The sequence below is a fragment of the Hemisphaericaspora subhashii genome (assembly GCF_019202705.1).
Source record: "Hemisphaericaspora subhashii strain CBS 10753 chromosome Unknown scaffold99, whole genome shotgun sequence".
Classification (NCBI taxonomy): Eukaryota; Fungi; Ascomycota; class Pichiomycetes; order Serinales; family Debaryomycetaceae; genus Hemisphaericaspora; species Hemisphaericaspora subhashii.
Window position 1 is genome coordinate 14,308 of NW_026057267.1, and position 25,029 is coordinate 39,336.

The 25,029-nt window shown below is 34.6% G+C and overlaps 8 protein-coding genes across 8 annotated transcripts; 4 read left to right on the forward strand and 4 right to left on the reverse strand. All coding sequences in view use genetic code 12, as the record gives it.

Moving 5' to 3' along the window:
* Window positions 1–413: 413 nt before the first annotated feature.
* On the reverse strand, window positions 414–3,383 carry FGR27 (Fgr27p; the record flags this gene model as incomplete). Its single annotated transcript, XM_049406020.1, has 1 exon — window positions 414–3,383. The coding sequence occupies one exon, from the start codon at window positions 3,381–3,383 to the stop codon at window positions 414–416; it is 2,970 nt and encodes a 989-aa protein (XP_049264414.1).
* A 2,236-nt stretch (window positions 3,384–5,619) lies between these two features.
* Window positions 5,620–6,513, forward strand: J8A68_002287 (uncharacterized protein; the record flags this gene model as incomplete). Its single annotated transcript, XM_049406021.1, has 1 exon — window positions 5,620–6,513. The coding sequence occupies one exon, from the start codon at window positions 5,620–5,622 to the stop codon at window positions 6,511–6,513; it is 894 nt and encodes a 297-aa protein (XP_049264415.1).
* Window positions 6,514–6,661: 148 nt separating this feature from the next.
* INT1 (Int1p) lies at window positions 6,662–11,299 on the reverse strand (the record flags this gene model as incomplete). The annotated part of the gene is made up of 1 exon (XM_049406022.1): window positions 6,662–11,299. The coding sequence occupies one exon, from the start codon at window positions 11,297–11,299 to the stop codon at window positions 6,662–6,664; it is 4,638 nt and encodes a 1,545-aa protein (XP_049264416.1).
* A 3,683-nt stretch (window positions 11,300–14,982) lies between these two features.
* On the forward strand, window positions 14,983–16,245 carry ECM331 (Ecm331p; the record flags this gene model as incomplete). Its single annotated transcript, XM_049406023.1, has 1 exon — window positions 14,983–16,245. The coding sequence occupies one exon, from the start codon at window positions 14,983–14,985 to the stop codon at window positions 16,243–16,245; it is 1,263 nt and encodes a 420-aa protein (XP_049264417.1).
* A 2,232-nt stretch (window positions 16,246–18,477) lies between these two features.
* On the forward strand, window positions 18,478–19,938 carry UAP1 (UDP-N-acetylglucosamine diphosphorylase; the record flags this gene model as incomplete). The annotated part of the gene is made up of 1 exon (XM_049406024.1): window positions 18,478–19,938. One exon carries the CDS (start codon window positions 18,478–18,480, stop codon window positions 19,936–19,938), a length of 1,461 nt encoding a protein of 486 aa, XP_049264418.1.
* A 114-nt stretch (window positions 19,939–20,052) lies between these two features.
* Window positions 20,053–20,873, reverse strand: SPR28 (Spr28p; the record flags this gene model as incomplete). The annotated part of the gene is made up of 2 exons (XM_049406025.1): window positions 20,053–20,780; window positions 20,840–20,873. 2 exons carry the CDS (start codon window positions 20,871–20,873, stop codon window positions 20,053–20,055), a joined length of 762 nt encoding a protein of 253 aa, XP_049264419.1.
* Window positions 20,874–21,370: 497 nt separating this feature from the next.
* Window positions 21,371–23,740, reverse strand: UTP13 (Utp13p; the record flags this gene model as incomplete). Its single annotated transcript, XM_049406026.1, has 1 exon — window positions 21,371–23,740. One exon carries the CDS (start codon window positions 23,738–23,740, stop codon window positions 21,371–21,373), a length of 2,370 nt encoding a protein of 789 aa, XP_049264420.1.
* A 927-nt stretch (window positions 23,741–24,667) lies between these two features.
* J8A68_002293 (uncharacterized protein) lies at window positions 24,668–24,943 on the forward strand (the record flags this gene model as incomplete). Its single annotated transcript, XM_049406027.1, has 1 exon — window positions 24,668–24,943. One exon carries the CDS (start codon window positions 24,668–24,670, stop codon window positions 24,941–24,943), a length of 276 nt encoding a protein of 91 aa, XP_049264421.1.
* Between the last annotated feature and the right edge of the window lie 86 nt (window positions 24,944–25,029).

Consider the following 25,029-nt stretch of genomic DNA (forward strand, 5'->3'; position numbering starts at 1 on the left):
CCGGGGGATGCGGTTGTGAAGTGGAGGAATTGTGCAATGAAATACAACCACAAGACTTTCATCTTTGCTGAATATGAAGAAGGCTTCTTACCTTTAGAGAAAGAATAAACTGTCTATAAGGAGTTTTTCCAAATCAGGAAAGAGGGAACTGTGGGCCCTGGGATTCAAAATTATTTTTTAATTTTTTTTCACCCGCGGATCAAACACATGGTAGCTCGATAAATTATTCATTCCACATGGTAGCTCTTGGCCCAAAGGAATCAATTTAGTGAACTTTATAAAGTTGAACTTACTGTGGTCAATAAATATATTATAAAACTATAACTAACTAGTAAGACATTACTAAAACAGAAGAACAAACAAAACGTAAAAAACACATTAAAAAGGAAGAACTAAAAACACACGTTAACTAACTAATACTTATCACCGAAAAACAATTCATAATTCCCATAATCATATGGCATACTTGTTCCATCACCACTACCACTACCACCCGACAGAGTACTTGCAATATCTTGAGCGACAAAGAATTGTTGAAATTCAATCAAGCTTTGTAAATTATCATTAGGATCATCCAAGAAATTAAAATCATTTAATAATCGATAATCAATATCTTCATCCGAATCACTCTTGGGCATAATACTATCCTCTCTGGAGTCTTCTAATTTAGGCTTGTTGTGACGATTGACTAATGCATTTATCATATCATGAGTTATTTCTGCATACCTTTCTGCACCTTTGTTGCATTTTGAATAATGATTTAAGATATATTCGGTATTACGTAACAAATCTACCAAATCATTTTCGGTATATCCTTCTTGTTCAAAGCCTCCACTTAAGATTGTTACACCGATGACAATTGAAGAATAGAAACAACAAGTTATGATAATATAACATTCCATTCGTTTAGTTTGTTTAAATGCGGTATTCATATAATGATTCATTAATTTCACAGCAAGGATTGATGATTTTGTAGCAGCATGACAGAATTCTTGTGTGAGTTTTTCATCTTGGATTTTTGATTTTGCTAAATCGGAATTTATAAGTGTGACTGCATTATACATAAAGAATGGACGACTTAATAACATGATTGAATATAATTGTAATAAATGAGTCATTAATAAGATTTGAGTATTTTCTCCATGGGTATTATTCGGTATATCATCTGGTTTTAATATATTATCTAACGATAATTGAGGATCAAGATTCTTGGACCATAATCTCAAATCAATAATTAGTTTCTTGGTACGATTAAGATCAATAATTCTGTCACGATAGAAATTACTAACGATTTTCCCAATCATGGTACATATTTTACTTAATTCAATTTGACACCTTGCATTATAATCAAAATCCATTCTAGAAGTTGGAAACAATTCCATACTTGGGTTCGGATTCACCATACGACAAGGATCATCCCAATCATAATCATTTATAGTCAATGGTCTTCCAATAAAAGTCAGTGAAATTCTATCAGAAGTATACAAACTCCTAAATAACCGTTTCCTATATTCAGTCTCTTCCGACATTTTTGAAAATTGTTCATTTACAAAACTTCGATGTAATCCCAATGATTGAGCATATTTAATCGCCAAATTCAAATGAATCCAAGCCGTACTCTTCTTCAATATCGCCTGATAATAATGAAATTGCAAATAATGAGCAATTACCACCCACATTTCCGAATCCTCAACCACATCCCTCAATAAATTCAATCCACTTTCGAAATATGCCGCACCCGTTATGGCAGCCGGTTTCCCCTGAGCGAAATCAGAATAGGTCGCCCCGATAGCTAGGACGAAATATAACAATATCATCATGATTTTATTCTTCTCATTCATAGGGTCTTGATATACAGCATCCACAATCTCAATCCTGAATTTCTTCATGTCAAAAATATAAAAAGTATCATTTATGTTTCTGCTAAATTCATCCACATATATATCTCGTTGTTCAACACTGGGTAATTGGACGGAAATGTGGGATTTTATTGGGAGGGGTTTATCAATCACGGGACAACCACGAAGATCTTCGGTTAATTTGGTGGTGCCTACATATTGAACAAATATATTTCTGGCCTCATAAAGGAGTGAAAGGGGACTGGTTTCTCCCATATATCGAAACGTACCAGATTTGTCATTTAATAAAATAACTGATCTACCCATTTGGTTAGACACGCCTGATTTCGAATCTTTTTCTTTCTTGATGGTAGCATTATCATCCCCACTACCGCTACTACTCTCTTCCTCTTCTTCGTCGTCGTTTTCTTGAGTATCAGTTTCGACGGGGTTTGCAACTATGGGGAATGAAAGCAATGGTTGGAGTGATTTTGGGATATAATGATTTGGACTAGTCAGTGAATCATTAGGCGTGGTTTCAGGAGTAAGGATTCCATGTTGTTTGGTTTCACCAGGTGGGAGTAATGTTGAACTAGGGGTTGCGTGCATGCTAGATACACTGGTATACAGTTGTGGTGAGAATCCTGATGGTGGAGGAGGTGGGAGTTGATGTCCAATAGAACTAGCACTGGCATGTTGTTGTTGGGGTGGTGGCGGGTGTGGCATGCCTGGTTGGGCATAGTGAGGATTCATTGGTTGCAAACTACCAGCACGGGGAGGAGGTAAACCGGGTTGTTGTTGTTGATTTCTATAATCATACCCGTGAGGCATTCCCATTGGAGGTGGTGGAGGTGGTGGGCCCGATTGATACGGTGCTTGCTGATGTGGTGGTGGGTATTGGTTAGGGTATGGGAACGGTGGTGGCTGTTGTCCATATTGTTGTTGTTGCTGTTGGTGATGATGTGGCGCAGGCGGAGGTGCAGGTGGCACATGTTGCTGTTGTTGCTGTGGCTGGTAAGAATGTGGAGGATAACTTTGACCCCCAACAGGTGGTGGATAAGCAGGAACGTTATAAGCCATTTGATATTGTTGAGGTTGCTGTGGTTGTTGTTGTTGCTGTTGTTGTTGGGGGTCTTGTAAGGAAGGAGTAATTGAACCTGGACCTCTAAATGGAGGACTAATTTGGGAAGAAACAACTGAATTAGGGGATACCAGTGATTGAGAATATTGATCATCTTCAGTTCTACTGAAATCTAATGGATTTGCATGGTGATGATGTTGGTCTCTTTGTTGTTGTTTTAATTGAGCCATACGTTCACTCTTAAGTGATCTTTTGTCAATAATGGTATAACTGCATGGTAAACCTTTCTTGGTACATAATTGACATGGATTTTCCCCGGAACATTTAAATTTTCTCTTTTTACAAGAGTCACATGCAGTTGATACTTTTTGTCTTTTATCTGGTGGTAATCTTCTAACTCTCTTTTTGGATAGGGTATTAGTATTACCAGTGTTGGTAGTATTAGTATTAATTATATCAGTCATAGTTTATTATTTCTTGATAATTTATTCTTTCAACGTAAAGGAAAAAAATCACAGAAAAAATATTTAATTTAAGATTTAAGATTTATGGTTTTAAGTAAATGAAATCAGATGTTGAAATTCTTCTGTATCTTCTCTTATTATAAGATTTCCCTTTTGTTAATTATATAAAGAAAGATAGATAGAATGAATGAAAGGAAGGAAGAAAAAGAAGACGAAGACGAAGTTGAATGAAAAGGAGAATCCCTTAAATCCCCATGACAATGGACAATCAATCAGACACATTGAATAACAATAGAAGTCAATTCACAAAAACGTGATAATAATATTTTCTATCGCTTTTAGTGTACAAAGTCATTATTATTTATCAAGCAATCTAAACATGTCACTTGTCAATAGTGACTTTTTTCTCTTAAAACTAATAGGAGGAGGAAAAACCGAAAGTTATAAAATAACCAATATGAGTTTCTTTTAAAGATTAGTAATAAATTATTGATTAACCAAATCTTAGTAAATGACTTTTATTTTAAAGAGATTATGATGTTAATGATGTAATTATACTTTCAGAAATGACATTCTTCTCGTATTCTTACTTGGTTAGAAGATTAAGGTTTTGTAACTACTTAATCATCACGTTCATTCATTCTCCTCTCTCTATTAAATTAATTACTCTATATAATTAATTGTAAATCTCATAATATTTTCATCAATTATTTCATTAAATAATTAATTATTTTATAGATCATATGTTATATTTCTAGAATAACTTATATGACTTACACGTTCCACTTCTTCTTCTTTTTCTTCTTCTTCTTCTTCTTCTTCTTCTTCTCCGGTTCTTCCTTAGTTCTTTCTAGAACACCACATTAACGAATTATAAAATATTTATTAGAATAAGCTTTTACGCATATCTTCGGTTATACCTTCCAATGTGTATTATTCAATAATCTCAACAAACTGATAATACAATATGCGCTTAGCACGCCCCGGAGAATTTAATAAACGACTTATAATTCGGTATAATTTCGGTATAATTGACTATAAACAAAGAAGATGATCGTCATATGCCTGTTTGATAATGATAATTCTATGCCTCTGTCATTGTCCTAGTATTTGCCCATAAAAAATATTTTGAATTTCTTAATTCACTTAATTGATTGGTTGATCTGTTAAGAGGTATAAGTTCATAACCAAAGTAAGTAATTTATAAAATTGCAAAAATTTTGCACTAAAATGAAGCGATAGAAATTTATCTCTCATTAAATCAGAGTCACAAACTTCGATTGGCTATCAGATCTGGAGATTTCGTTGTTTTTCTTTTATTTACACAATCAATTAGTTCACCGGTGAATAAGCCAAAGGGAACCTAAGAATTTGTTAATACGTGACATATATGCATGTGAACCAAGAATAACCCGGAGTCGGCATTATCCGAAAGAAGTTTGACATAGCTTTGTTCAAGGAGTGGGGTCGATCTAAGAGCTGAAGCTTTCAGGAGAAGTAGCTTTTGGACCAACGACATCAATCTTGATATTATCCTTCGAGCTCGGTCTCTGGTAGACTCACCTCCCCGGGCAGTCTTCAAATTTAGCTTATCAAAGAAAACGATGAACTACAAATAGCATTCATTGTTCTCTCATCACTGTGAACCATTGTCTAAATTTGATGACAATCTTGTCAGGTTGATGCCGTTTATGTCACGGGCTTTGACTGCGAAAAGTGGCTCAACTAATTAAAAATTATGAATATATGTATGCTGACATCCTTCCGTTGACGAACTCGGCCAGTTCTTTACCTCCATTCCAAGTGGTCAATTGGGCCCATAAGATTCGCCAATCACCGAACCCACCCCGGGCAGAGTGATTTGTAAGCAAGAAATGATATTGGAATACCCCAAATACTAATTCTCCTCCTTTAGCATGTAAATGGCATTGTACTATAAGATGTATGTTGCTCTTCCCCTTTTCATACATTCCGCATTCTTTATCCTTATAGGATATCGCCAAACTTTGTTAGGTTCATACTACTTCATACTAAACCTAATTAGGTCACATAAGCGACATGTCGCATTTTCCCAAATGGGTCGCATTGCACTTCCATTTACGATTGTGCCAGTTTTTTTTTTCCTTATCGCATACTTCCTAATTTGGAATGCCATCTTCTTCTAATATAAATATACCTTCATATCTCTAATATCCCATCTCTTTCCACTACTTTCCACTTCTTCCACTATCCAATAATGACACCACCAACACTCACAACAACAGAAACGGCTCCAACAACGACAATCTCAGCCACCTCTACATCCAGGGGATATCAAATGGGCTCCCGTGGTTCTCACAACATCGCAAAAGGTGGCCAACACCCCTATCAACTCCCCCAATTCACCAACAAACACGAAGAACGTAAATGGGCCCTCCAACACATGGCCGGCGCTTTCCGAGTCTTCGCCCGCAAAGGATACACCGAAGGTACTGCCGGTCACATCTCCATTCGTGATCCTGTCGACCCTACCACATTCTGGATCAACCCATTGGGGAAACATTTCGGATTGATCAAAGCTAGTGATTTGGTACATGTCGATGAAGAGGGGAATGTCTTGCCTGATGGGAATCAGGTTGCGATCAATGCGGCGGGGTTTGCTATTCATTCGGCGATTCATAAAGCTAGACCAGATGTGAATGCTGCTTGTCATTGTCATTCGACTTATGGAAAAGCCTGGGCAGCCATGGGCAGGAAGTTGGATATGATTAATCAGGATGTGTGTACTTTTTACAATAGTCATGATGTGTATACTGATTTTGGCGGGGTTGCTTTGGAAGCTGAAGAAGGGGTGAAGATTGCGGCAGCGATTGGTGAGACTGGGAAAGGGGTTATTATGCAAAATCATGGATTGTTGACCGTGGGGAATACTGTTGATGAGGCGGCATATTTGTTTTCATTGTTGGAGAAGAGTTGTCAGGTTCAGTTGGTTGCTCAGGCTGCATTGAGACCGGGTGAAGAGTTGAAGATTATTGGGGATGAAGAGGCAAAGTATTGTGAATATCATGATGGGGATCCTGAAACTTTATATACTGAATTTCAACCTGATTTGGAAATGGAAATTTATTTAAATAAAGATTTCTTAGAGTAGTTAGTTAGCTTGGGGAATATATATACGAATTATGTCAGAAGCAGAGCTCTTACAGATGTAGTCACGTCAGTAATATCGTAATATAACATTAAATACAAAAACGTCTACATAAACTAACAAATAATAATAATAAAAACATATCGTTTCATTAAACCATACTCTTCTTGACACCATTAGCTTCCACCATCAATTGGACCCAAGGCTGTCTCCGGAAATAATTTCTATACACAATCAGTTCCAAAATCTCAACCCAATTCCTCTTTTCTTCCTTATTAGGAGCACCAAAATCAATAATCTCTCCATTGGCAAACACAATCTTAAACGCATGATCCAATAACAAAACATCACTAAAATCACGATAATTCTTCTTTGAACCCCCATCATTCATATTCTCTTTATCTACATAAATAACATCGACAATCTTATTCAAATTAATTTTGGCCCTAGTCTTTCTTGAATATTCACTATGCGCAATCAATTCAGTTCCATTCTGTAATCTAAACCACCGTCTTTTCCAAATCTCACAATCTCCTCCTTCTTGATACAAAAACCCTTCATACTCAGTATTCAATTCCACTTTTAGTTCATTCACACTCTCATAAGCGGTTTTGATCGACATAGGCAAGACTTCCATCCTTTCAGTTCTTGGAATAAACAACATCTCAACTTCTAATTGTGCAATACGGTATGGTTTCACTTTAAAGGTTTTGTCGGGATATTTCGAATCCACCGAGGTTTCCCATTCATTAAAACAATTCAAATCAAAATATTGTGCCCGACCGGTGATTTTTGGTTCATATTGAGATAAATCGATATAACACCTTGCAAATGACCCATCGGGGGCGAATTTATTTCTCCAAGGGTCTCGAACTTCTTGTGGGACGACTTTGGTGGTAGTGACGAGTTCTTTGGTGCCAAAGAGACGAGATAATCTCTTCTTGGGTTTGAGGAGTTTTTGTTCGGTGACTTCAACTAGTTTTGTTCTTGGTTTGGGTTCATAGTTTGATTTCATGGTGATTATGAATTCTAATGAGGATCCTCCGACGATTAATTCGAATTCTTTTCCGATTGAGACTTGGGTGGAATTTAATCCATATTCTGGGGTTTGGATACAATGAACTCCATTATCTAATATGATTGAAAATGTGGCATTTATTTGAGTGGAAGTTAGATCGGGTAAATTGATATTCTTCACTCCTACTAACCTGAAGAATAATCTTCCTCTTTCGAGTGGTGGTGGAGGTGGGGCGGATCTAGGTTCGGTGGATGCAATCTTGGTCAAGTCGACATTTGGTTCAGTTTCAGTAACAGCGGTAACACCACTATTATCACTGATTGCAGATGGTTGATGTGGTGCAGGTGGTGCTGCTACTAGCAGATCATTGGCTTGGTTGACTTTGGATTGATTATTTCTTAATTTTCCATTTATGAGTTCATCACCATTAAAATCACTTCCAGTTCTACTAAAAGTTTTCTCAAGCTCAATACCAGTAACAAACCCATTATGTTTCTTCAATTTCACAGGAGTTCCAATCTTAATTGGAGCTTTCTTAGTTGGCGAAATTGATCTTGAAGTATTAGCTTCTTGAACAATCTCAGGAGTATTTATTTTAGTCACCCTGAACGGATTATTACGTTTCGCAGCTATGGTTACATCGCTATCAAATTCCGAAACTACTGGAGAAGGAGTCATTTCTTCCTTCTTATGCACCACTACTGAATCTACTCTCCTTTCCGGAAATAATTGTTCTTGGGATAATAAGGGAATAGGCGATTTCTTCAACTCATCAACAAAATAAGGCATCTCGCCATCACCTTCTTCTTCTTCATCGGCTCTCGTATCGTCATTCATTTCATAAATACTAGCCACCCTCAGAATATTCTCAAACTTCCCCACAGGTGGTTCCTCCACGATCGAATTCCTTTGTTCTAGTGGTTGATTCACAAGTTTCACCTTGGTGTATTCTTCCTGGGTGATCACTCTTTTGGTGCTTAAGATCTTCTTAACATCGTCCCTGTCCATGCTTGGTAATGTCTTCATTCCTGGTGCTTTGATTGTAGGTGAAGGTGCTCCGATACCGGAAATGTCGGAATATAATTCTTGATAATATTGATCTTTTGGTGATAATATAGAACCAGTTCTTTTGATTTCAAATGTGGGGACTCTGAATCTTGATCTGAATGGGTTGGTGGTGGATATTGGAGGTGGTCTTGGTTTTAGGGTAGTTGGTGGTGTTATTGAGGTTGGATTCAAACTCTGGGATGCTGCTAATTTCTGAGCGGTTCGAATTGCTCGATTAGTCTTGATTAGTGGTTGTGATGGTTGTTGAGGAGGTGGTTCGAGAATATTTGGATCATTGTCGATATTGGTTAAGAAATCTTGTGAACGGGTTCCAATATTCGTAGCATAGAAATTCATATTTTCAAATCCGGAATCATCAGATAATTCAGGCAAGAAATGGGAAACATTGGATAAGTCTTCATATCCTGGACTAACTACTCTTCTTGACATTACGTTAACTTCTTTGAATTTCTTGGTTGGTTTCATATAACTTGGAAGTTTGATTCTGTTACTGATATACGCATTGTCATTGGTATTTACAACAGGAGCATTATTGGTGATAGTTTTCAATTCTTCAGCACTTTGAGTTAATCGTAAACTAGTATGTCTCTTTTTCCTTTCTTGAGTATGCCAAATGGAAATAAAATCAACTGGTGGTTTTTCTTCATCATTCTCAGCTGAGAATAAATCTTCATATGACTTTGCATTCACTCCATTCTGAATAGATTTAACCATTTCGTCAATTAATGAGGTTTGGGTGGTTGGTTGAACAATAGGTAATGTGATTTCTTCAGGTGGGGCAATATTAGATGAATTTGCCAAGGCATCAGTTTCATTTGTCGAAATATCTCCAGTTGGACTATTCGTTACCTCAATAGCTTGATTAATTCTAGGTGGTTCCAAAGTCTTAATCTCATCTAATTCAAGTACTGATGATTTAATACTGCCTCCAGTTATATCCATTTGTGATTCATCATTATCTTCACGATCTCCATCATGACTATCTTCTAATTTCCAATCACTGTCCATATGGAATCTAATTGACATCTTGGTAGATTCTTGTGATATCGTTGACTCGTCTGATTCTTCAACTTGTTGGGACTTCTTTTGTGCCAAGATTTGTTCTATTTCTTGTTGTGGGGTAAGTCCATTAAATTCTGATACATGAGCTCTGGATTCTTGTTTGATTTCAATATCGGTAGGTTCTTGTTTGACCATAGGTTCCATTTCTTGTTTGACTTGAATTGGTATAGTTTCTTCTTCCTCTTGCTTAATTTGAACCGGACCTTCTACCTTTTCAGTAGTTTCTGAAATGTTCTCAGATTCTTGTAAATCAGTTTCAATAGGTTCTTCAACTTCAATTCCATCATTAGCCAAACTACGACAAGATGATCCTCCAGTATTCAATAAATCCATAATTGATTGTTCAGTATGATTGTATGATTTATCAAATGACGAATCATCATCCTGTTCTGAGATTCCAAATGATGGAGAGTTAGTTATGACTTCAGTTGGATGTGGCACTGGGAGTAGTGATTCAACAAGATCATCTGATAACCCTTTTATTCCGTCATTTAATGCAAGTCCGGCATTGCTGGTTGGTTGCTCTCGGGTAGATTCTAGTTTTCGATTATCATCTCTTAAGGATTGTAATGAAGATTGTGATGAACCTGAATGAGAAAGTAATTTAACTTGAGCTAATGAATCTAATGGATTTTCAATATTATCAGATTGTGGGATTTGTATGGACAAGGATAAATCAGCTATATTGTCATTAGTTTTAAATTTAGCAGCTTCTTCCAATTGATTTAAATGATTGTCCATATCTGAATTGTATGCTTTAGATTCGACATCACTATTGATACTGGTATCTTGCTTTGAAAGATATAAATCTAATTTTTCATCAAGGGATAATTTATTAAAATCATTTTGTTTTAATTTCAAATCAGGAATTTGAGTTAATTTATCATTGACTTGTTGATCATTAAGTAATTCGGCATATGTATTAGATTTATGTGGTGGGGGTGTAGGTGGGATTGAATTGTCACTACTTTCGCCTTCTTGTTGTTCAACTTGGTTCCATTCATTATTAATTGGTTCCTGCTGTTGTACTTCCTGATCAATGTTTGAAGTTTCAGAATCATCAGTATATTGATGTATTTGAGGTGAAGAATTCATAAATGCAACCGATTTTGAAGGTGATTGACTATTTGACTTTTTCATAATGGATTTACTTGGAGATTGACTATAAATATCATGAGAACTGTTATTACTTTTAGTCTTTTCTAATAAATTAACCGTTGAAGTTTTTGGGGTATGAAATAAAAATTCATCACTATCATTATTAGCAATTGTTTTCTGAACCTCGATTGAATGATCAAAATCGAAATTTCGATCAAACGAATTCTTGCATTGATCTTGATTTGCTTGTTGCTGTTGTTGTTGTTCATCATCACTGGCATAAGTATCAGAACTGGAGTTCTCTTTAGTAGAAAGTATTGGTTTTGAATTAACTCTGGGGAAATTCAAAGGTTTAGTTGGTGAATTGAATATAGAAGATGTATCATCAGTTGCTATTAAATTTGGATCTAAATTCATTTCTTTTAATAATAAATCTACTGATTCATTTTCATGTTTAAATAAATCTTGATGAGTTGCTGATGGACTAACTCGTTCAATTAATCCTTGTGATTCATCAATAATTATCCTCACTGTTGCTGACATTGTCCTCTTTTGCCTTCTCTTCTCTTATGTCCACCTTGTCTTAAACAAATGTAGATGTCTAGATGATGGTTGTAAAGTGAAATAACAAGAAGAGATTCGTATATTTTGGTTGTAAAAAAAAAAATGGCAACCAAAATTTAAAAAAGCAGAAGAAATTGTTTGTTTACATTTTTGTTTTATTTTAATTTGTCCATTTTAGGAAATACCAAAATTTCATTTCATCTTTTAACTGAATAGCCAATTAAATTTCTTAGCCATATTGTATCTACCGTTGCACAAGACATAGCCATGTTCTGGTAATATACAGTATAGTCTTATCACATGACAGTATGGGTTCTATTAATGAAGAGACCAACCATATTCAATACTGTAAATCAGATATGCATTTAATTACATCTTATTCAGACGCGTTCTTTTTTTTTTGGCACTCTACGTAATCAATCAATACACCTCATATTCTTTGTTTCGCCATGTCAACCCCAATTAGGAAAAATGTATTACTATTACAGATGTGTGTGTATTGTCAGATCATTCTCCAGTTTGACACTTGTAACAAGATTCATTTGTTTCGAGAAAGGTCTTTTACATAAACTTTGTCTTTGTTTGAGATGTTTAAATTCCAAGTACAACAATAAGCATTGCAAACTTCAAACAAGAGTTACTTCCTCCCCCCTGTATCTTTTGAATTGTTCATATAATGCAAGAGAAAATATAAGGCTAAAACAAAGCGTTATTGTTTTAAATCGAACCATGGGGTAAGATTCTAGAATAGGAGAATTAGAGGTAGCGAGCATTTTAGCTGCAGGAGTTTGTTCGTGAAGAGACATTCACACTTAATAATTTTATTTTGAATCCCTCCCAGCTTAGTAAGAAATGTGGTCAGCTTCTATTACCTTGATTTCCTAAACTAATCATCAAAAGTAATGTTTGCAAACTTTTTCAATAAGATGATTATTTTATTATTGGTCGAAATACCAAAAAATAAATGTGGGTTTCTGCGCATAAAAAATATTTGAATTTATTATGTTTTAATGTCTTACAGATATTTGCAGCCAAATGCATTCACAAATCAGTCGATAAATCCTCATGACACTTTGCTCATTATTTCTACATGAAATTTCAACAACTCTCTTCTTTATCAATACCATTCATAAATCAACCACAAAGATAAATTGAATAAGCTGGATGTTTTCAGAATAATCTAGGGGTCGGTTAGCCAATCAAATCAAAGAAAACTGCGCCTATTTTGAAAGCCTAGTCTGTTATTTATTTCTATTTGAATCATATATAATTGATAAAGACTAAGTTGAATTTGAATCTTATAGTGTATTTCTTCAAGTTTGATTCATTCCTCATCAATTCTATATGATTGACTAGAAATATATAATTCACTAACTTTCGTATCGGTTCTACAAGAAAGTTCTAAAACAAGAGTTCCATTAATACTTCAATATAGATTAGCTACTAAATGTACCCATCATGAATATCTCCCAATATGATTAAATTCATATTCATTTTTCGAGATGGTTAGACAAGAAGGGACAGAGGGTTGAACTTTTTAACATAAGTTCAATGTCACTACTAAATTAGACTAAATTCCAAAATCGATCCAGCCATAATTTGTCAATGGAATGATCTAGAACAGATCTATGAACCAGGCCCCTGCATCGCAATATAATATGGTATGACAAGGAATGTGTTTTAAATTACTTGCATACCAAATGCATACGTGTTGATTGATCAAATATTGCTTTAATTCGTTAGAAATTCAATGGATAAGTATTCTTTAAGACAGGTAATAGTGGAATACATTCACAGCTTTAATACAGTTTGAATAAACCTTAAATCAAGTTTTAACATCTGCATCTTTATCACGAAGGAACTGATTAGAAATACAACTAATCGTGGCAGTTGGCAAGAATGCTCGTGTTGACTTAAATCTTGATTTCAGGTACATTCCTACCTCTTCTCATTCATGTTCTACAATCAGAAACTACTACGAATGGTAGTATCTAGCAAGGCACCAAAAAAAGTGTAATAGTGTAAGTTCTTGCTTCAAGACTCATGGGATTTACTCAGAGCTACAGTCGTCTGGAAGCTCTTAACTTTTGGTAGTAGAGATCCTACCAAGCATAATTTGTAACCTCTGTTAGGGGATAAACAAATAGTTAAATGCAATCTAAGAAACGGTCCCAATGTGAATGAATTTGAACCTGGCATTCTCAGGGATAACATGGGAAATTTTGGACTGGTAAAAAATCTTTGGTTAGCTAGAACCCAAGGCCATCGTGTCGACTGACATACCAATATGCACAATCAAGACCTAAATCAAAATAAGTATCAGCTCCTAGGGAGTGACAATTGATTTGAAATCATATTTACATTGCAGTTCTTTGGGACCAGTCAGGTTTCAAACAGGGCTCACAATCTAAGTTCGAAATTTCCAATCCAGAGAGAAGATTAGCGTTCCATTTTATGATCCATTCTTGATTCCTGGGTATTTTGGAATTTTTCTTAGCTTTAAATACATGGATCAACCAAGAACAACATCCAAGCGCATAAAATAAAACTGCTTCGAAAAGTATTGGCATGGCACAACATAGCCATACTTCCAATCCAATTCTGGTTTGGTTACGAGATTTGTGATGACTGGAGTTTGTCTTTGATCTAGACATGAGAAGAGCTTGGGTGAAAACATACATCCATCGCGGTGAAAAAGTTTAATACAATGATTTTGTTGATTTTTTAAACTTAAATGCAAAAAACCTTAATTTTCTAAATTTAAACCAGATGATTGAAAGCGGAGCTATTTCAATATTCCCTCTTTTTCTTCTTTTCTGAGGAGAATAATCTGTCTAAGATTAACCGTTTTGTGAAAACGGCATTGGGCTTGGGTGTGTTCTTTTGATTAGTAAACCAGGTTCTGGAATGTGTATATTCTATGAAACACACATACCGTATATAAACGATTCAGAAGAACGAGCAAAAGAGAGAATGAGTGAAAATAAAAATGCAACTCGAGAATTCGGTAGAAATTCTTGGAAGTTGTTTTGATTTTAATCCAGCCAGCATAGTACCCCTTTCAAAAAAACCTTTTGGCAGTGATCCAAATAAGCCCGGGGCTCAAAAAAAATGGTAAAACTAAAATGTATTGGTATACAAATTTTTTTCAAATCCGTGGAATTGGGATGGTGGATTTTTATGATATGCCAATTATTATTTATAGTTTGTTTGTATAACATGTGGGTAGGTGTAGAAATTGCAATTGTGGTGGGATATTTTTGAAAAAAATGAGACAAAAAATATTTTATTTTTTCAATGTTAAGCGAATGAAAAATTCTATTGTTTTGGTGTTTGGTCTAAAAATAAATTATAATTAGATCATATTTGTATGAATTTCCTTTTTTTTAAACTGAAGTAAAGTTAATAGGCCATAGTGGAGAAGAAAGAAAGAAAGAAAAAGTTAAGCTTTTCTACATTTATACGATTTTCTTCAAATATTTTCTTCCCACTTCCACTTCCTCCCTTATTTTTCATTTTCTGATTCATCTTAGCGACTAACGACAACAACAACAAATTTTATAAACGAATTCCCAGTTTTTATTTATTTTCTTTCTTTACCATTGTTTCTTCTTTTTTAATTAGTTTTTCTTTTTATTGTCTTCCTGTTAGCTTTATCCATAATGAAATTAGCTCCATTACTTATTGGACTTATAACCTCCTTATCCCTCGTCCATGCCGACGACGACGATGAATCCAGCAGTACCACTGCCACCTCCAACAGAAACCCATGTTCATTCAGTAGAACCACCATTACTCAATCCACCGGAGTTCAAGAAATCAACTCATGTGCTACATTAGATGGTGATATTACAATTAGTGGTTCTGAGATTGAAATACTTGATTTACCAGGTATTAGACAATTAGAGGGTAGTTTAACTGTGATTAACTCCCCCACGATTTTGAATGTTAATTTCTTACTGTTGGCTAATATTACTGGTGCTTTGAAGATGCAGAATATGACTAGATTGGTGAATGTTCAATTACCTGCCTTGAATATTTCTAAGGATTTACAATTGGTTAGTTTACCTTCTTTGGAAGTTTTGGGTTTAAATTCTGAAATGTATAGTATTGAAAAAGTTGTTTTGTCAGATACTGCTTTAAGTGATATAAATGGTTTTAATGGATTTGAAAATATTCATAATATGAATATTAATAATAATAAGAATATTACAAGATTAAATTTTGGTAATTTAAAGACAGTTACTGAAAATTTGATTTTATCATTTAATCATGATAATGCTATAGTTGAAATGGATGAATTAATTTGGGCTGCTAATTTAACAATTCAAGATGTTGCTGGTGTTAGTCTTAAGAATTTGACTAATGTTAATGGTTCATTAAGTTTAAGTTTTAATACTTTTGAATCATTAGATTTAGATTCTTTAACTAATGTTGGTACATCATTACAAATCTTTGCTAATGATGATTTAACTGATTTATCCGTTAATAATTTAACTGAAATTTCTGGTGAATTTAAAATGTTTAATAATACTGCTTTAGAAGATATGAATAATACATTTACTTCATTAAGAAGAGTTAGAGGTGCAGTTAGTATTACTGGTGTATTTGAAACTTTAGAAATGCCAAGTTTAGAAAGAGTCGATGGAGATTTCATGATGACTTCAACTGATGAAGATTTTAATTGTGATGCATTTGATGAATTACATGATAGAGGAGATATTCAAGGTCATAATTATGAATGTGCAGCTCAAAAATCAGAAGCATTTAGTTCTGATGAAGTTGATAGTGATGATGATTCAAATGGTGGTAGTGGAGGTAGTGGTGGTAGTGGATCGGGTAATTCAAGTGCTGGTGATAAGTTATTTGTTCCAAGTGTTTTGTTATCAATCATTGTTGGTATCTTAGCTATTAATTATGTTTAATAGGTTGATCTTATATGAGAGTGTCTTGTTTAGTTGTTAGTATTCTTTCGTTAAGCTCTTTCTTCTGTGTGTGTGTGAGTTTTGCAGCTAATTAATTATTGCTGCAAATAATTTTTTAGTATAATAAAATAATTTTAATATTTTTCATTGTTTGATTGTTGATTAAATAAAATAATCTTTTTATATTGTTTTATTGTTCACTTTGTTACTCTTTAGCTGAATTAGATGATTTCATTTTAAATCATCCAAATTCCTTCTAACAATTAGTTGGATATTAATTGGTAATGTAAGTAAACAAAAGATACTAACGTTCAAGTGAATCAGAGCCAGTTAATCGCCGTTCAGAGAATCCAAGAAATGTGAGAACCTCAAAGATTCAAATGATCTATTAATAGGTCAATCAGCTAAACAAAGAGAAAGCCTTCAAGTTGATAAAACAAAAGGATTCAAATCATATTCAGTTGTTCAAGTATTCACATAGTTATGTTCACCAAAATTGGAGTGTTATTCAATTTCTCTGTTGATTTGTTTGATGGTTGCCAAAAAAGATTTGTTTGTAAAGAAGGCTGGTAGTAGTTATTTATACTACTTCAAAAGGAGTAATCTTATTAAATTTCTATCTGATAAGCAGTCAATCAGTTCATCTGCTGCTTCATTCATCCGTTTACTCTGGTTTTTGGTATCCCAGTTTATTCAATAGCTTGAATTAAGAACAATCAAATTGTGTTGCAAAAAAAATGAAGTTGTCAAACCCTTGGACATGAAGGACTTACACAACTAAAAGCTAACCCAAAAATTGTGTATTCCAATGTAATTATTACAATCTATTCTCAGTATCGGTAAAGGTGATGCTGGCATTTTAAAAGGCAATTTTAAGGAAGTTTTCAGATTTATATTAGGTCAGTCAATTTACGTTGAAAATCTGCTAAATTTTTGTCAAATTTTTAGCAACCAGAGAAGGAAATAAAGGAATAGGTCATTTTCATACCAAGAAAAATAGGATGATTCCAAGTTTAAGTGTTCCATTTATAGACAGCCGTTGAACGAATTCGGTGAAATGGAGTTCATCAAATAGACAGAAGTACTACTTTGCAACTACATTTGCCCTAATGGACCTTAATTTTAAAAGTTAAAAAGCCCCTTGATTTAGGACCGTTACAGGGGATAAGATATCGGTTGTAATCGTGCTATCTAGGAGATATTACATTTCTTCTTCTTGTGTTATTTTTAGAAACGGATAATATAGTACTACCAGTCAAAAGGCCACAATTGTTAGAACAAAAGTGATTTAATCCAAATTTGGAAGTCAGGGAATGTCACAAAACGGGTTTTTACTATTTATGTGTCGCGTTTTGACAGGTGAAATTTTCAGTTGAGAATCGTTTTATTGGATGATGATGTTTCAGCTATTGAACACAATAACGAAAATGATTGTATCAGGTACTGTATATTGCAAAACAACTATGAAACTAAAAAGTGTACATTCACACTGCCCACCCCCTGATTCTAAAACAGTAATGGTCTATATACAGTCCCACCCCATAGCAAAAAACAATACACAGCAAGTTAACAATGTGAGGAAGGTATAAGCTATTTTTAGAAACAGCTAGACACAACGGCTTGGTTATGAATAAGTACACGGATCGATATCGAACTAATCACACAATCTCCACTGACACACCTCCTTACCAGATGTCATTTGTTTCTCCGCCTGTTTTATAAAATATTAAGAACAAATAAAAAAAGAATTAACAGCCATTCATTTACGGAATAGTCATGACAGATCTGACTACGGTTTTTTTGACTAATGAATTGCTTTTGAAGGAATACTCCGGGTGAAAAACTAGGCGCAAACCTTAAATTACACACCGCAATATAGTGGAAATAGAAAAAAAGTTTTTCATTTCGTGTGTTTTAAAAATAGTAATTTAATTAAATTATTTTTTACACAAAATCAAATTTTAATTAAATTTATACCAAAAATAATTTTAATCGAACAACAATTTTTAATTCCACGAACATTTCTTCAAACCCTTTAAAATCGTTGAATTTATAAATATAATACGAATTCACACTCACTTTCATTTTTCATTTTATTCCAACCCACTCAAGTTTATATTAAAGGATACCTTTAAAGATTAATATTACCTCATTTTTTTGTCATCCATTCACTTATTTATTTTCAATATTCCATCCTTAAGCATATCACAACAAATTAACAACAATAATAAAATGACTATACCTGCTGAATCTCCAATTATAGATTTATTTAAAACTGCTGGTCAAGAACATCTTTTTGAATTTTATGATTCTTTAACTATTGAACAACAACAAGAATTCTTAAAACAATTGTCAAAAATTGAAAATCCTTCTAAATTAATTTCAACTGTTCAAAAAGCTATCAAATTTTCTTCAACAAATTCTGCATCAAGATCATTAACTCAATTACCTCCAGCTCAAACTGCTTCTACTTTAGATTTAGATACTGAAACTAAAACAAAATGGTCAAATTTAGGTTTTGAAGCTATTGCCAAGGGGGAAGTTGCTGTATTATTAATGGCTGGTGGTCAAGGTACTAGATTAGGTTCAACTGATCCAAAGGGGTGTTTTAATATTGAATTACCTTCATCAAAATCATTATTTCAAATTCAAGGTGAAAAGATTTTAAAAATTCAAAATTTAACTAAAGAAAAGTTTGGTTTATCGGAAGTTCCAATTATAAATTGGTATATTATGACAAGTGGACCAACTAGACCATCAACTGAAAAATTTTTCAAACAAAATAATTACTTTGGATTGAAATCTACACAAGTTGTTTTCTTTGATCAAGGTAAAATTCCATGTTTTAATTTAGATGGATCTAAGATTTTATTAGAAGATAAAGATAAATATTGTGAATCACCAGATGGAAATGGTGGATTATATAAAGCATTACAAGTTAATGGAATAATAGATGATTTCGTTAATAAAGGCATCAAACATATTCATATGTATTGTGTTGATAATTCATTAGTTAAAGTTGCCGATCCATTATTCCTTGGATTTGCAATTGATAATCAATTTGAATTAGCTACAAAAGTAGTTAGAAAAAGAGATGCTAATGAAAGTGTTGGATTAATTGTTTTGGATGATGATATCAAAAAACCTTGTGTTATTGAATATAGTGAAATCTCACCAGAATTAGCCAATAAAACCGAACCAAATGATCCAAATAAATTATTCTTAAGAGCTGCTAATATCGTTAATCATTATTATTCAGTTGATTTATTAACTAAGATGATACCTAAATGGACATCATCACAAGAATTCTTACCATTCCATATTGCCAAAAAGAAGATCCCAAGTATTAATCCAGAAACTAAACAATTCTATAAACCTACTGAACCAAATGGTATCAAATTAGAACAATTTATCTTTGATGTATTCCCATCGGTTGAATTGGAAAAATTTGGATGTATGGAAGTTGAAAGATCGGAAGAATTTTCTCCATTGAAGAATGCTGATGGAGCTAAGAATGATACTCCAACTACTTGTAGACAACATTATCTTGAACGTGGTACTAGATGGGTGAAGGAACACGGAGGAATTGTTGCTAATGGTGATGTGGTTGAAGTTAGTTCTTTGACTTCTTATGGTGGTGAAGGGTTGGAATTTGTTAAGGGGAAACAATTTAAGAATGGTGATGTTATTTAATAGTAGGGGGATGGTTATATAGACAATTATTACTTTTTTGTATATTTTTTAATTATTAGGTTTGTTATATATATAAATTATACATTTTAATAAGTTACTTACTTACTTGACTAGCTATTCAGTTATTGTTGTAGTTGTTGCTTGCTTCGACAACTCCTGTGCTCTAAATTGTTCATATAAATTATGAATTGTAATATCTTTAAATTCTTGTAAATGACTTCCAAATAATATATTCTTTAATAATTTAAAATCACAAATCCTTTCATCTTCAATATCAATATCACCAAACTTATTCCTTCTAACTAACTTCTTCTTACCTTCACCTCCATCCTCTCTCTCTTCAATATTATTAGCACCAATAACAGCAAATGGCAAACATGACTGCAAATACCTCACATACTCAACCTCCTCCCCATCCCCATCCCTATGCCCTTCCTCCTCTCCTCCCACTCCCTCATCAAATTTAAAAATCTTTATCCCACTCATCTCAATATCATCCAACACAACCCTCTTCACCTCCCCACACTCCACCCTCGTCATTCCATCCGCCTTCGCCAACACTGGCACTAAATTAACCCTAGGTCCTAAATGCTGCATCATCAATCTATCAAACACCGATAATCCTTTTATGTTCCCCCGTAAGAAATATAACGCAACATGGATACGCAGGTCGGGAAGGGTGGGGTTTCGGTTGATTTTTAGTTCTTCTTGAAGTACGGTCCTATATTGGTCTTCGATGAATTTTTGGAGTTGGATAGGGGTCGTGGTGGGGGAATGGTTGGGGGAGGTGGGGGTGAGGAAGACTTGAAGTTTGATTGGGATTGATCCTGGACTGTTGTATTCTAGAGAAGGGGTGTTAGTATTTATGTGGTTGGGGAGATGCGGGAAGTGGGCGGGATACGTACCGAATGAGTTTTTGATGATTTTGAATTCATTGGGAGATGTTGTGGTTGGTGTTGGGGATTGGGGTGGGGAGGGTTCGGGGTAGCATTTCTTCATGCAGAGAGTGTTGATGAAGGTTCTTTTTCCTAAGTTGTTGTCGCCGGCTATTAGGAGGTTGAAATTGATTCCACGTTTGTTTTGTTTCTTATGTCTGATTTGTTCAGCTGTGATCTGTTGGGTGTTAGTATAGTGGTTGGTTGGAGCGGGGTAGGTAGACAGGGGGAGACATACTGAGTTGTGTCTGTTGGTTGTCATTGATGATGGTGTCATTTTGTGGATAAATGAAAAATCAAGTAATGAATTTGTTGGCGGTAAAGAGTTTATAAATTTAATTTTTATGTATTTCGCAGCCAGTTGCATTTTATATTGTGGGTTTCTACAAATTACCTTCGAGTTGGCGGATAGAACAACGTATCCTGGTTACACACCATATAATCTATAAAGCAATGTTTATATTACTATCTAATATACAAATATACAAATTAAACTCTTAAGCTATAAGTTTATTCATTTGTTCAACAGCATAATCCAATACATAAGTTTGTTCAATCAAATCATCAATTCTAACAAAATGTCTTTCATTATAAGGAATAATACTATCAATAATCTTCATTAACCCAGGAATCTCAATCAACTTCTCCACGGCAAAACTCTTCAATATAACTGTTAATAATTTCTGACTAATTTCAAATAATTTAAAATTAACATTCCAATCTCTAATTTTTTTAAATAATTTCATAATTTGATCATTATCTAAACTACCAATGATAGATTCTAATTGTAAGGACCCGATTGGTGATTCAGGATCTTCATTATATGAAATACTTTCTTTAAGCACATTACACAACCTCATTGAATGATCTAAAGTCAAAGCCAACAAAAATGCATTTGCCCAATCTCTATTCTTAATAAAATTAGATAAATTCTGTTCCTGTTCAATTCTTTCTTTATTCATCACTTCTCTAAGCTTAATCTCCTCCTCGGTATTATCTTCCCATATACTCACCTTCCCATCCGCATCCGCAGTCACAAACTCCTCTCCATCGCCCTTGATTTCCATTGCCCAAATCCTATTCTCATGATTATCCAAACTTTTCAAAACTTCTCCGGATTTATAGTCCCACAACTTCACCAATCCATCAGCACCACAACTCACCAATTGTGGTGATTGGGAATTAAAAAATCTAACTCGTTGGATCGAATTAGTATGCCCTTCAAATGTCTTCTTACACGAATAATCAACCAAACTCCACACTTTTATGGTCTTATCTCCAGAACCGGTTACGATCAATTTATCAAATTTATAAAAATTAATATCCCAAAGACCACGTTTATGTCCCCTTAAAACACCAACAGTTTCCCCGGTTTCACAATTCCAGATCTTGCCTAGTTTATCATATGAGGCCGTGGCGAAGAATTCATCATTAGGAGAGATATCGAGGGCGTTTATGTCCTTATCATGGGCTCTTCTTGTATATTCTGCCGATTTTACCACTTGGTTAGGTATGGATGGGATTTTCCATTTCTTGACGGTGAGATCGCTGGATCCGGTTATGATAAAACGAGGGGTTGTATCTGATTTCGAGATTGAGATGGCAGTGACGGATCCGGCATGACCGGTGAATCTTGCATATGGTTCGAAATCTTCCGTGGTGTCGTTGAATTTCCATAATCGGGCTTCGTTGTCTTTGGATGCGGTGGCGATCCATTTCCCGTCTTGACTGACGTCGATGGCGTTGAGGATGTCGGTGTGTCCTTCGTAGAGTTTTAGTTCTAATGGTTTGTCGGGGTTGATTATACGGAGGGCAGGGGAGTTGGTGGCGAGGGCGTAGCGGGTGAATGAAGGGCCGACGTATTTGATATCGGCGATGATACCGTGGTTACCAGCGATACGTTTTGTGATTGGAAGAATATCTTGGTTGTCTGTGGATGATAAATCGAGCTGAACGATTGTTTGATCAGATACGACTAAGAAGATATCATCATTGGATACTTTTATGACATCGATGATTAACAATTCTTCATTGGTTTTCAATGGGGTTGGAGATTGGGCAATCACTTCACCAGATTTAATATCCCATAATTTGAATATATTAGATGCACCACCAGTATAGAAATATTGTCTCCCTCTGAAAGTAATAAATCCACAAGCCTCAATTTGTTCATTAATAGGATATGTGAAAACCGGTTTATATTTCTTTTCAATATTATAAATAACAACAATATTATCTCTACCACCGGTTATGAAATACTCTCCATTTTCTTGATCAAACCCAACACCTCTAACAGCAGTATTATGTTCTTTTATAGTATGAATACATTTCCTCTTCACCAAATCCCAAATCTTAACCGTCCCCATCGTATCACCACTAGCTAATTTCCAATCTGATGAATTCAACTCTCCATAAAAACTTAAACTACAAATAGTAGTCCCATGTCCCTTTAATGAATGAGTGACAAACCCACCTTCGATGTCCCAGACAGTAATAACCCCATCAGAACCACCAAAAGCAAATAAACTCGATGTAGAATCGACGGTTGAGATATACACTGGTGCCAGTAATTTATGTGTCTTGGTGATTTCTCCAAGAACTAAGTCAAAGATACGTAATTGTTGAGATTGAGAACAGATGGCTAAATGTTTCCCATCGGGGGTTATGATGACCAGGGTGATGAGTTCTCCATCTCCTTCGATACGGTGGATGATTTCATTGGTGGAGAGATTGGTGATTATGATGTCTTCATTTAAGGGGGTGGCTAAGTATTGCGTAGGGGTGGTTGAGGAGATAGTGGCGGTTGTGCCTCCGATATAGATTGGTTCGATGTCTTTGTGCTTGTATGTTGTTCGTAATTGGTCCATGGTTGGTTGGTTGGTTGATAGGTAGAAGTAGTTGATGATGGTGTGAAAGAATTTTCATTAAATATTTTTATTTTCTTTAAAATGATGAGCATCGCATCAAGAGATTGTCGCGACAAAGAAATACTAGTATTTACGACACACATATTAAGTATACGTTTTTAAGAGATAATTAATATCTGGATAGTTGTATTAGTTGTTGAGTCTATGAGAATACAGGACCTTACTAAGTCTTATTACTCAAGATCCTTCTCCAAATCTACCATCCTCATCAGAATTCCGCCCCCCTCCCCCCTGATCCCGCCCCTCCCAACATACACTCGNGGTGTGAAAGAATTTTCATTAAATATTTTTATTTTCTTTAAAATGATGAGCATCGCATCAAGAGATTGTCGCGACAAAGAAATACTAGTATTTACGACACACATATTAAGTATACGTTTTTAAGAGATAATTAATATCTGGATAGTTGTATTAGTTGTTGAGTCTATGAGAATACAGGACCTTACTAAGTCTTATTACTCAAGATCCTTCTCCAAATCTACCATCCTCATCAGAATTCCGCCCCCCTCCCCCCTGATCCCGCCCCTCCCAACATACACTCGTTTCAGAATATTTCTATATGCAATAACAATTACATAATAACAATTATATATCTCACTTCCATATGCTAGTGTAATGCCATGTTTACCATCTGACTACATATGACTCCCATTTTAAGAAAGGTGCTATTGAGTTCGCCATCTCTTTTGTTTTAATCAAGGGTGTACGACAATTAAATAGAAATCACCCACATTCAATCAAATTAACCAACGAAAAAACAAAGAATTTTTTAGAAGAATCGAAAAATTTCTTTCTTCGAGAATCAAACCTTAGCAATTATTTACTTTTATACACACACACACACACACATAGCATAACTAACACACAATGTTCACTCGTCAATTACTCAGAAGAACAACCACGTCCATTCGTTCATATTCAACTGAAGCATCAGTATCAGCTACACCTAAGAAGGTAGGAGCATTTAGAGGAGGATTTGTTGGATTCTTATTAGGAGTTACTGGTACAGGAATTGGATGTTATTATTATTTATTAGATCAATATAAATCAACTAATTCAGTAATGATTAGTGATATTGTTAGTTTACAAAATTCAATTAATAATTTAGAAAAACATATTAAAAGTTTAGAAGAAAAGAAGTAGTTTAGCCCGGGGCATATTACCATATATATATATCATATAGATATAGCTTATAGTCGGTCTATAGTTTATACAAATGTTTATTAAGT